This window comes from Scyliorhinus canicula, chromosome 2 (genome assembly GCF_902713615.1).
Source record: "Scyliorhinus canicula chromosome 2, sScyCan1.1, whole genome shotgun sequence".
NCBI classification, from domain to species: Eukaryota; Metazoa; Chordata; class Chondrichthyes; order Carcharhiniformes; family Scyliorhinidae; genus Scyliorhinus; species Scyliorhinus canicula.
The window spans coordinates 234,842,084-234,855,411 of NC_052147.1; the positions used below are offsets into that span (position 1 = coordinate 234,842,084).

At 47.5% G+C, this 13,328-nt stretch overlaps 1 protein-coding gene across 2 annotated transcripts in view; it reads right to left on the reverse strand.

The window, feature by feature from the left end:
- tmem37 (transmembrane protein 37) overlaps nt 1–12,381 on the reverse strand; it is a 49,093-nt gene extending 36,712 nt beyond the window's left edge. The window contains exons 1-2 of one of the 2 annotated variants that reach the window (XM_038789822.1): nt 12,005–12,375; nt 10,725–10,829 (exon numbers count right to left, since the gene is read on the reverse strand). In XM_038789822.1, coding sequence (XP_038645750.1) covers nt 10,725–10,829; nt 12,005–12,028 — 129 coding nt within the window. In that variant the 5' untranslated portion in view covers nt 12,029–12,375. Of the gene's footprint in view, nt 1–10,724; nt 10,830–12,004 lie in introns of both variants that reach the window. The other variant, XM_038789823.1, reaches the window with a different exon arrangement.
- Nucleotides 12,382–13,328: the final 947 nt, after the last annotated feature.

The window sequence follows — 13,328 nt, forward strand, 5'->3', positions numbered from 1 at the left end:
GTGCCAACCCAGACCCGTCCCATGGAGTGGCAATGGTGGTCACCAGCTCCCCTGAGTTCCACCTCTCTGATGAAGCTGCGTCTCAAAGTCAGCACATGGGACAGGGCGGCACGGCCGTGCACCAGGGCCCACCGGCCTCAGAGCCCCCAGAGGACACCTGCTAGAAGTCGAAGGCCGCGGGAGGAGGTAAGCAGCTGGCTGCCTCCATCTCAGATGTACACCCTGGGGAGACACCCAGACATAGCAGTAGACCTAGGAGAGCTAAGCACGTTGATGATCACGGAGGGCACCGGGGGAGGGAGGGAGGGAGTGGGGGATTGTAAAACACTTTAATTACCTTTGTGCACAACCATTATGATGCCTCTGTCACATTCTTCCACAATGCGGGCTGACCTCCGAATACTTTGCCCAGTTCTCCGGCATCCCCCCCCCCGTGGCACCCACCCACCCTCCGGCTGTGGATATGTCCCCGGAGCAGTGTCCCATCCCCTGGATGTCGTGTTGCCTCCCGCAGTGTTCAGGCACAGTGCCGAGCATAAAAACATGATTGGGATTTTGAGCAATGTCTCCCACATACTACATGGCCCGCCCACTCATGGGAATCCACTTGGGATGTGTAAACTGCTCACTTAAGCATGATTGCCAATTCCCTATTAGCAATAACCTTCACCGTGCAGCCAGAGGCCTCGGCAGTCGGTGAGGGTTATAGGTGGTAATTTGAGCCGACAGGCAGGGACAACGGTTGCCCCTGGAACAGGTAAAAAATCCAGAGTTTGGCAAGGTGGTGCCGCGCATGGTTGCCCCCCCCCCCCCTCAGAGTCGCACCACCCTCCTATGGCGGCCTACCCCTGCAGAGGGTCCCCCACCCCAGCTGAGCGTCCCTCACCTCCCACCGAGCAGTGGGTGGCAATGCCAGAGCCTCCCGTCTCTTTGCCTGTGAGCAAAGATGGCTACTCACCTCCTTGGCTCCTCACAGAAGCCCATCTGCCAGCTTCACGGTTTTCAAAAGGAGTACTAATCGGCAGCAGCGTGACCACTTGCTGGGGAGGCCCGTGAATGACAGGAGGCAGTTGGATGACGGGTGTCTCTGTGATAATTGGTTTCTTGCCTCGCTACGGCGAGATCCCGATTCCGCCAACGGGAGCGGGGAGGTTGCATCGCAAACTGTTTGGCGCTTGGCACGGTTCTCGCTTTTGGCCTCTCCTGCTATTCACCGGCCTCGTTTCGCTTGAGCGAGGCCAAAGAATCGCGCCCTTAAATCACTTTTTTTGTCCCTGGGGAACTTCTCATCGGCCTCGTCCACACTTGGGGCGCAATTCTCCAGCCTCATTGCGCTCTTGCTCGAGTGAAATGAGGCCAGTGAATAGCGGGAGAGGCGGAAAAAAAAGGGGGGGGTGGATGTGCACAGGTCCATCATGCCACCCCTGGACCATGTGTTCCAGTTTCTGGGGCAAGCCTTGCCACTGACTGTCTGCCGCACCAACCACCCATAATCCCACTGACCACAGAGGGCTCTAGCCTTGCCGTTGAAGGCTATTGCTAATGAGGAATTGGCAATCATTGTTAAGTGCACACTTCTCACATCTCAAGTGGATCCCCTTGGGTGGGCGTGCCATGTAGTATGTGGGGCTCATTGCCTCGTATCCCAATCACACCTTGATGCATGGGCACTGTGCTTGAACACTGCAGGAGGCAGCACCACAGACCCAGCGGCCAACCTTCGATCACCTAGGGGCGGGGTATGAGTGGGCAGGGTGTGTTGAGTGAGGAGTGCAGGGGGGCAGGGGAGCAAGTCTGGGGGGATAGGGCATGAGATTCGTGGTCGGCCCAGACCACGGAATAAATAGCCAGATGTTTCTTATTGAATGTGGTGAGGGTATTGTAATGTTCCTCGTACTAGTGTACACCACTGCCCCATTCTCCCGATGGTGCTGCCCCACTATCCCCACCCTTCCTTCGTTCCCCGCCCAAACCCCCCACAATGCCCGCTCCACTGCTCCATCTAGGTGTATCCCCAGGATGCACGTTAAGAGGTGGTAGCAACCGGCTGCTTACCTCGTTCTGTGGCCTTCGATGCCCCTGGTGGGCGTCTTCTGGGGGCTCTGGGGCTGGAGGGCCCTGGCGCACTTGACGGCAGCACATGCACAGCCAGAGGCATCAAATGCCACAGGATGTGGTAAGCAGCTGGCTGGGTGCTGGCTGCGAGACGCGACCTCAGAGGGATGGAAGTCAGGGGAACTAGTCGCCACTCCATAGGATAAGAGTGGGTTGGCACCCAGCGCCCCCTCCTCCCGGTCGGAGCCCATAGGACTTGGGATTTACCTCGAGGCGGAGGGGCAGCTGGTTCGAGCCCCGGCTACCCCGGCGCCATCTAGCTTTGCCAGCCCTGATGGCTCCCCAATGACTGCCCCATGGTGTTAACGCCCTGGGCAATGCTCCTCAGTGGCTGGGCCATGCTCCACAGCGACTCGGCGATGCCCACCTGTGACTGGGACAAGCTCTGCAGTACCTTGGCCATTCCCATCTGAGAGCGGGACATGTCTCGCAGCGCATCATCAAGGTCAGTCTGGTACTGGGTCACATCACCCATCGATTCGGACAGTCTATCGAGAACCTCAGCCATGGCCGTCACCGACTGCGTAACGCCTTGCACGCCTTCATGCTGCTGACATTGTGCACCCGGCTTGTCACTGCGGTTGCCACCTAGCTGTGTTGGCCTAGGTGCGATGCATTGCCGGTGACATCTCCTGTGCCCGCAGCCTCTGGTACTCCAAATTTGCCATGGACCTGCTGGAGTGTTGCTGACATCTCCCTCTGTTTTCCTGGCCAGTCACTAACGTCTCCATCAGCTGTTCCACAGGCTCAGCATCTGCTGGTACCAGGGATCCAGCAGACTTCCAACTGCTGTCTCGCCTGGGGGTTCCTGCCTCTACCTGATGTACCTCCTTTTCGACCCCTCCATCGAAAAGGAGGCTGTGTGGCATTGGAGGCATTACCTGGTCGGCAGGAGATTCACTCTCCTCACTGACCAACGGTCGGTTGCCTTCGTGTTCAACAACAAACAGCGGGGTAAGGTCAAATATGATAAGATCTTGAGGTGGAGGATCGAGCTCTCCACCTACAATTACTTGATTTTCTATCGTCCCGGTAAGCTCAACGAGCCCATGATCATGATGCCCTATCCCGAGGTACATGTGCCAGCGCACAAGTGGACCGACTCCGGACCCTGCACGACGATCTCTGTCACCCAGGGGTCACCCGCTTTTATCACTTCACAAAGGCCCGCAATCTGCCCTACTCCATCGAGGAAATCAGGGCTATAACCAGAGACTGCCAGGTCTGTGCAGAGTATAAAATGCCCTTCTAGTGACCAGACCATGCGTACCTGGTGAAGGGCTCTCGCCCCTTTGAACGCCTCAGCGTGGATTTCAAAGGGCCCCTGCCCTCCACCAACCAAAACACGTACTTTCTTAATGTGGTCAACGAATATTCCAGATTCCCCTTTGCCGTCCCATGCCCTGATATGACGTCTGCCACCGTCATCAAAGCCCTCAACACCATCTTTGCTCTGTTCGGTTTCCCCGCCTACGTCCAGGCCTCCTTTTCGATGGAGGGGTCGAAAAGGAGGCGTGGAGGGTGCGGGAAAAGAATGCCACGGGTCTGCCCGCCTGGTTGAGGGTGGCAGCTAGAGTAACGTCTGATGCATCGCTCTCGACTTGGAAGGGGAGCGTCTCGTCGACCGCATGCATTGCAGCCTTGGCGATGTCGGCCTTGATACCATTGAAGCCTTGGTGGGCCTTGGCCGTCAGTGGGAAAACGGTGGAGTGGATGAGTGGGCTGGCCTTGTCCGCATAGTTGGGGACCCACTGGGCGCAGTATGAGAAGAACCCCAGGCATCGTTTGAGGGCCTTGGGGAAGGGGGAGTTCCATGAGGGGGCGCATGCGATCGGGGCCAGGCCCTAGCATTCCGTTCTAAACCACATAGCCGAGGATGGCTAATCGGTTTGTGCTGAACACGCACTTCTCCTTGTTGTAGGTTAGGTTGAGGAGTTTAGCGGTGTGGAGGAACTTGGAAAGGTTAGCGTTGTGGTCCTGCTGGTCGTGGCCGCAGATGGTGACGTTATCCAGGTATGGGAAGGTGGCCCGCAGTCCGTACCGGTCAACCATTCGTTCCATCTCCCGTTGGAAGACCGAGACCCCATTAGTGACGCCAAAGGAACCCTAAGGAAGTGGTAAAGGCAGCCATCCGTTTCAAACGCAGTGTACAGGCGGTCCGCCTTGCGAATGGGGAGCTGGTGGTAGGCAGATTTCAGGTCCACTGGCGAGAAGACCCGGTACTGTGCAATCTGATTGACCATATCAGATATGCGTGGGAGGGGGTACGCATCGAGCTGCGTGTACCGATTGATGGTCTGACTGTAGTCAACGGCCATCCTGTTTTTCTCCCCAGTTTTCACAACTACCACTTGGGCTCTCCAGGGGCTTCATGCCGCAAATGAAGGCTTGCGAGCCGATTTGCCAGGGCTGCGCTTGCCTGCCCCCCCCCCCCCCCCCACACCGAAAACCAGCCTCCATCTGCTCTTCCAATCCCCCCCCTTCATTCCAATCCTCCGATCGCACACCCCCTCCCTTCACATCCCCCCCACCCCCCCAACTAATCCCTCTACACGAATTAGTTCTTCACAACATTAAGTCTAGTGCTTTGCACATTCACATATAAACGCAAGAGAGTAAGAAATAGGAGCAGGAAGAGACTGCATGGCCCTTCGAGCCTGCTCCTCCATTCAATACAATCATGGCTGATCCTGGGCCTCAACTCTATTTTCCCACCAGCTCTCCATATCACTTTATTCCTTGAGAAATCAGTTCAGTTTCGATGAAATGGATTCTGTTGAGCTTCCTCTCTATCTAGATTCACCTGATGCCATACCTTATCCTTCTGCACAATTTATTAAGTCAACTGTTGTTGTGTATAATCTTCTCCAGAACAGATCTAATGTGCACCAACGAAAGCAAGCCCAAGAATAGTAAATTTTGTTTTTAAAGTAACATCAAACTTCTCAAAATTCCATTGAAATGCGTCCACCTTCCTCTTGTCTAATTTGATTGTTTCAATATAAATGAAGACTTGAAGCTGGTCACTCTCCTTGCCCAGAATAATCTACCACTCCATTATGTCTCCTACACCTATACCCAGGAAAGAAGAGATCATTTTGCTCATTGCAACTGCAGAAAAAGCTATTTAATCCCTATAATGATAGAATATACAATAACTACTATATTTATTTTCAGCTCCCTTTGAGTAACCACTCGCTTTATGGCATCTGTGACTTCACTCTTCTGAGTCACATTTATGTATGTGGCTAAGATAGCCTATACCTTCCAGACAGCTTTAGACTCCCCAGAATCTTGCAAAACCTCTCTCACACCACAATTCCCCCAAATAGTCGGTCACTCCTTTCCTTCCGAAGTCTCTCTATTCCTCTTTAGCAGTAGGGTGCTTCTCATGCACTATGCACTATAGAAACCCTTCTCTGCTATATAATGATGAGTGTCTCTAACTTTTCCTCAAGGTCTGTAAATTTTAGTCCAAAAGCCCACCTGTAGACATTCCCTTGTTGTCCGTTACAGTCTCGGTTTTGAAAAACACATAGAGTCTGTACTTCCTTTTCAAAGGGATGTGGATAAATATTCGAAAAGGAGAGGTTTAGAAAGGTATGAGAAAAGGGCAGGGAAAGGATTAAGTGCACAGCTCTTTCACAGATCCTGTACAATGGGCTTCCTCTGTATTGTAATGATTCTGTATGATTCAGTTTTGAACTGGCTCAAAAGTCACTTCTGCCTCTTTGAATCATATCAGCTTGTACATCATATGGGTCCTAGTCCTTTGAATGTTTAGCCTCTAAAGAGACTTCTCACTACAAACTGTTGCCAAATTATTTTCAACAGCCTTCAGTTTTATAAACATAAGATTTAATGTTCGGAAACATGGTTCTCTGCTTTAAAGATCAATCACATAAAAGCACTAAATATTGTGGCAGTTGAAAAGAGCCCAAGGTTTTCGTAACAGGATCACATCCTTGAACCATGTTCAACTTGGCACATTAATTGCTCAGAAGATTTGTACTGTAACAGTCCAAAGTGTAAATTTCAGGAAGTATTTTTCTGAAAACTGGCTCATTTCTTCCTTCTATCATTAATTTTCATCCTTGGAAATTATCACGTTAAATGTGAGTGAAAAGAACAAATGTTATCAGTTAAGGTCATTTTTTGAGAATAAAAGCAAAATTTTGCATGAGGTGGAAACCCAAAACACAAACAGAATATGCTGGACACACTCAGCAGGTTAAACAGGGTCATTGAAGAGGACAGAGAAGGTGACAAGTGGTATGTACACACGGTGAACTCAGGAATTCATCCTCAGGATCAAATGGAAAAGCAAATATTCTACTTCAGGCCATATCTGTGTTCAGGAGTTGTGGTAAAGGAAACAGACTGGGAAGGCACATAGGCCAGGAACAGAAACTGCCACATGAGGGAGGCCGAGGCTGAATTGATACTGGCCGTCTGCAAGAGCACTCAAATCGTTATTGACTCATTATCGTTATTGCTATATGGATCTGTCACTCCCACTCACATTTGCAGAAAAGAGCAAGACCCCGCTCTGACTATGCAATGAACTTCCAGGCACAGGTGATCAACTTTGTAGCAGGACAAACAAAAGATGCCAACATGCTCCATAATAGAGTCATAGATGTTTACAGCATGGAAACAGGCCCTTCGGCCCAGCTTGTCCATGCCGCCCAGTTTCTATTTCTAAGCTAGTCCCACTGGCTAATAGCTGATCAGACATGAGTGTTTCAAAGGACAATGGATCTTGATTGAATCACCCTGGCTGAGCATGAGTAACATGTTTATTCCCATTAACGAGTTTAAGTCTGCTGGAACAATAGAACTCAGACCAGGTGTGAGCATATATCTATGCCTCAGTGCTAGTAGACCGGTATAAAAGAAGGAACATCAGAACAGATCTTCAGTGATAACCTGGGAGACCCACAGCCATCGCAAGAAGAAGGGACCCTAGGTTTTGAAGCCCGGAGAAGATATCCCCATCGAACGATCATAGCCTTGCCAGCCTCCTTCACCAAGTGTGGGTAATACCTAGAGCTCAGCTGTGAATCTGAGTCATATTTGTGTGAGTGAGACAATTGTGAATACAATTGTGTTAAACCGAACTGTTTCGTCCTATGTCTCGCACATAAGGGCACCTGGGTAAAAAGTTTGAATAATAAACTGGTCAAAGTGTCTGAGATTTTACAGAAGCAACCGAGTTTAGGGCGGCACGGTAGCACAGACAGTTAGCACTGTCGCTTTCACAGTGTCAGGGACCCAGGATTGATTCCCGGCTTGGGTCACTGTCTGTGCGGAGTCTGCACATTTTCCCCGTGTCTGCGTGGGTTTCCTCCGGGTGCTCCGGTTTCCTCCCACAAGTCCCAAAAGACATGCTTGTTAGGTGAATTGGACATTCTGAATTCTCCCTCAGTGTAACAGAACAGGTGTCCGAGTGCGGCGGCTAGGAGATTTTCACAGTAACTTCATTGCAGTGTTAATGTAAGCCTATTTGTGACGCAAATAAAGATTAAAAGATTATTCAAAAATCAGGAAATTATGAAGGATTAGCACAGCAGTAACAAACATGAACCATCAAGTCTACATGATTTGTTAAGATAAAGGTTAGACTGTTGGCTTCTGTTCTCTGCCGTTCAAAACAAAACATAACAAATAATAATAAAAATCTATCCGCCCATGTATTAGTCTTCCAGCATGAAATCTAGCTTGACAGAGTACTGCTGCGGCAGAGTACTTACTTAACTTCGGGAATTTAGTGAATAAGGGGAGTTTAAAGGTAGATCTGTTTTTAAAATCTGGTTACGTTTACATTTAGCATTTAATTTAGCTTTTACACTAACATGTATGCCAGGATTTCCTGACCCTGTCGCAGTGGGACCTGTTCCATTGACTTTTAGCAGGACTGGATGACCCTGGTAGCAGGCAGGGCCAGATAATCCACCCAAGAGTTTATTTCAGTCTTAGTCAGTGGTAAACAAGTTGCCTGCCGGTGACAGTTGCACACATGGCTTGCTAGAACTGGTTAGATCATCAGCAGGGTCTGACTCAGGTTTTTGGAATTTCAGATAATAAAAATACAGACTTATGCATAAATTAAGTAGCATAAAGCCCAACTTGAAGGAGAACTGCGATGACAGAGTACTTGCAAAACTTGGGGAATTTGGCACAGTGAGGGAAGAGATGCTGTTCTGGGTTTTTACGGAACAAAGGATGGTCTGAGAGAGGGAGCAAAAAACAGTGAGACCTTGGAGCGGTAGCCCAGAGACATTCATTAGGTAAGCAGCAGGCTGATTAGTTGGTAAGTTTCTTTTTCTTCTCTAAATTATAAGTCGTTTCAACCAGCACCAGGAAAGTATAATAACTTTATCGAATATACGACCATTAAGGGATAGGAAGGATAATACCACAACAATAGAGAGGTGGCAGAAATATAAAATCATTGTTTCACTTCAGTATTTACCAGGGAGATAGAACAAGTAAATTTGATACGGAGTGATGAGAGGCAGCATGGTAGCACGTTGGTTAGCACTGTTGCTGCACAGCGCCAGGGGCTCAGGTTCAATTCCAGCCTTGGGTGACTGTGTAGAATTTGCAAGTTCTCCCTGTGTCTGCATGGATTTCCTCCGGGTGCTCCGATTTCCTCCCACAGTCCAAAGATGTGCAGGTTAGGTGGATTGAACATGACCAACGTGTGGGGTTACAGGAATAGGGTGGGAGAGCAGGCCTAGATAGGGTGTTGTTTCGAAACTCGAGAGCAAACTCGATTGGCCAAATATTCTCCTTCTAGACTGTAGAGGTTCTATGGATAAGTGCCTTTGAAATTTTAAAAAGGGATGTATTGAACAAATAAAATAAATTCAAAGCACACACACTCCCTGATACCGATGGAATGCATCCACATATTTAAAAAATAGAGAAAAGATAACATACATAGAACATGCAGTGCAGGAGGAGGTCATTCGGCCCATCGAGTCTGCACCAACCCACTTAAGCCCTCACTTCCACCCTATCCCCATAACCCAATAGCCCTCATAAACGTTTTTGGATCCTAAAGGCAAATTAGCATGGCCAATCCACCTAACCTGCACGTCTTTGGACTGTGGGAGGAAACCGGAGCACCCGGAGGAAACCCACGCAGACACGGGGAGAGTGTGCAGACTCCGCACAGACAGTGACCCAGCGGGAAATCGAACCTGGGACCCTGGTGCTGTGAAGCCACAATGCTATCCACTGTGCTACCATGCTGCCCTATAACCAATGCATTATTATGCATTTAATAATTCATTGGAAAAAAGTGTAGTGCGAGGGAACTAAGAGGTAACTAATAAAATCTGTATATTTAAGAAGGGGGACAGAACATGTCCAGAGAAATATAGACCATCAGCTTAACATTGGTGGCAGTCAAAAAAAAATGGAATCTTTGAGGAAGAAAAGAATAGAACATCCAGAAATGAAAAATATAATGAATTGTCAGCATAGATTTCAAGAAGGAAAATCTTGCTCGACTAAGAGTTTTTTTTGAGGAGATATCAGAGAGAATATGTAATCCAAAAGGTAGCTCAGGATCAAATGTATTTTTATAATATTGAAAAATGTATACCCAAATAACTATCACTGCTTATTTACATAGCATTTGATTACCGTGAATGAACAGTATGTTTTTAAGATTTTTAGAAATGGTCGGTATTTTCTCAGCGTATCAAAGGAAAGAGATAGAGCACTCGTAGTTGATATCTGACCATTATGTTTTTTCTCCTGTCAGAATTGACAGTTCACTAGTCAACCAAAACCTATATTCTACCACATGCTGCTGTGAAAATCCAGGAGACCTCACCTTATTGCTGCCCAATCCTAGTGCTATTCATTTCAGAGTTGCTAACCCAATGAGTTCCATCCTCTACTCAGTTCTGCAAGGTACTAACCTCTGACTTGGTGCATCCTGCATTATCATCTCAGCTTCAAAACTGGCAAAGGATTTGAATGCATGGGTCAATAATATATTTATAAAATAATGGCCACTCATTGGGCAGCACGGTGGCGTAGTGGTTAGCACAATGCCTCACGGCGCCAGGGTCCCGGGTTCGATCCCAACCCTGGGTCACTGGCCATGTGGAGTTTGCACGTTCTCCCATTGTTTTCGTGTGTTTCACCCCCACAACCCAAAGATGTGCAGGGTAGGTGGATTGGCCATGCTAAATTGCCCCTTAATTGGAAAAATGTATTGGGTACTCTAAATTTATAAGAAAAAAAAAATAATAATGGCCACTCATTGATGAAAATAGGAATAGTCAAGACCACTGATTTATAATTTTCACAAAAAAGTGAACAAATGCAAAATTCAATTCCCAGGTCATCAAAGCAAGACTATCAAAATACCATAGAATAAAATAAAAAGAGGATTTGATGTATTGTAAAATTAGTGGTACTGATAACATAGCATACATTACATGGCATAACAACCCTTTTGTTATAAATCAGCTTTCCTTCTTCCATTCACCATGAATAATTCAGCGGGAAATCTTGTAGTCTTTAAAAATGCATGGAGACTACACAATGTCAACAATCCAATTCAGCAATACTAGGCCAAGTTTTACCTTGGGGGCAGGGTCGCCCACATCCTCACTCTGTGTAAATATCAGGGTTGAGCCTGCCCTCAGTTGACCAGCTCTGCCCTCAGCCACTGGTTTAAGGTGAGATTTCTGAAAGCAAAGAATGGGGATTAATGGGTGTTTCTCTGGTTGGCAATCAGTAGCTAGTGGTGTCCCTCAGGGATCCTTGTTGGGCCCACAATTGTTCACAATTTACATAGATGATTTGGAGTTTAAACCATTCCATAAATGCTTTCAGACTTATACCTCGGGCGGGGTGAGTAATTCCTGGAATCCCGACAGTGCAGAAGGAAGCCATTCGGCCCATCGAGTCTGCATCGACCAAAAGTGCCTGCCCCACCTTATCCTCAAAACCTCACCTTTGGACACGAAGGGGCAATTTAGCATGGCTAATCCACCTAACCTGCACATCTATGGGAGTAAGCCGGGGGCACCCGGAGGAAACCCACGCAGACACAGGGAGAATATGCAAACTCCCCAAGGTCAGAATCGGACCTGGGTCCCTGGCGACGTGTGGCAACAGTGCTAACCACTGTGCCACTGTGATAATTCAAATTTAAAACCAAGATTTATGTTGGGGGACAATGCATAATATGCAAGTTGCAGCAGATGGTCATGTTATGAAGATTACTTGATGACTCAGAACCCTGTGACATGTATTGCTAAGGAATACCTCGGAGAGGAAACTGCTTTGTTTACAAATGTGTAACTTTAATTCACCTGCAGCACCTTTTCTGTTACAGTGTGATTTACTTAAACAATGTATTCCTTACTCATCAGAGAAGAAATGTTTCAAATCAAAGCAACAACGTAAGATCTGGAGTTACGGACAGATCAGCAAATAACAATCAGGCTGGAATCCTTTACATTTCATTTCAAACATTGACCAACCTGTGTGTCTTTTTGTCTAATATCAGCAAATCCCATTTAAAGTGCTGTTCACAATTAGCTCTTCTCATTATCATGGGGGGGGGGGGGGGGGGGAGCTAGAAAAGTCGGTCAGATTTTAGTGAGACTATTAAAGGAAAGTCAAAACTTTTTAAAAATCACTGAAATGGTTTAATAGCGATCACTCCAACCCATTCTTCAGACTTCCTCTTCTCCCTTCCTTACAGACCTATCTCTGAATTGGAACGGCTGGATTGCTAATCTTGTCGCAAAATACTAAATTCAAATTGACATAAAAGGTTTGAAACGTCTTTTTTCGAGTAAACAGCTGTAAGGTTTCCCTTATCCGAAAGACAAATTCTGTAAAGTGAATGTACCTTTAAGAGAGCAGCAGGCTTCATGGTGTTTGGAGCACGAACGGCAGCACTGGTGAAGAAAGGCGATCCTGGGTTTTTGCAGACGCTGCAGATTTCGCGATCATTTATTTCTACGGTCAAAGTTCAACATTGCATTGGGGGTGGGGGTGGGTTAAGATTAACGAATGCGGTACGAAGCAGACGGACGGCCCGGGAAAGCTGCCAGGTTGCGAAACTTGTGGTCTTGGCTTGGTCGCTGTTAGGCTCTTTGCTAAACACAATGCTTCAGGGCGGGCTCGGTGGAGCTGACAGGAAAAGCGGTCACTAAACACACGCTTGTGCCTGTTACGATTGCTGATGTTTCAGAAAAAACTACGTGTTTCATGCACTGCTGATGTTTATGAGACGATGATTTAATCATCAGTCACCAGATTGAAATAGCATTAGATTACGGGTGGTGGTTACAACCTCCTGTTTTTTTTAAAAAACCTAATAAATGTAAATACTGTGAGTCACACTGATAAGCACTTTCAAAGTCCTGCACTTTGTGAATTGAATCTAAGAGGTTGTGTACTACATTTGGGAGACTAACTGGGCTGTAAGATACGAAACTGGTGGTTGTGCCGTGACTGCGTGTATGAAATAGTCACACCTCCTACACCCAGTTATCATGGGAGACTTTGTGGTCGGGCAAAGCTCTCCCAATTGATCTCGAAGCCCTCTATCTACAAAGACCCCGTGAGCTTTCCGGCGTAGACTTCTTCTTTGCCAATGCTAATTTTATAGTCTGAGTGCCAGCTACAGAGGATCTGGAGCAACAATTATGTACATTAAGAAGTCTTACAACACCAGGTTAAAGTCCAACAAGTTTGTTTTGAATCACCAGCTTTTGGAGCCATGATGGAATGCATCCCAGAGTGCTAAAAGAGATGGCTAGGGAAATTGCAGATGCACCAGTGATGAATTACCAAAATTCACTAGACTCTGGGGTGGTCCCGGTGGATTGGAAATTAGCAAATGTGACACCACTGTTTTAAAAAGGAGGTAGGCAGAGAGCAGGAAATTATAGGCCAGTGAGCTTAACTTCGGTAGTAGGGAAGATGCTGGAATCTATCATCAAGGAAGAAATAGTGAGGCATCTGGATAGAAATTGTCCCATTGGGCAGACGCAGCATGGGTTCATAAAGGGCAGGTCGTGCCTAACTAATTTAGTGTAATTTTTTGAGGACATTACCAGTGCAGTAGATAACGGGGAGCCGATGGATGTGGTATATCTGGATTTCCAGAAAGCTTTAGACAAGGTGCCACACAAAAGGTTGCTGCATAAGATAAAGATGCATGGCAT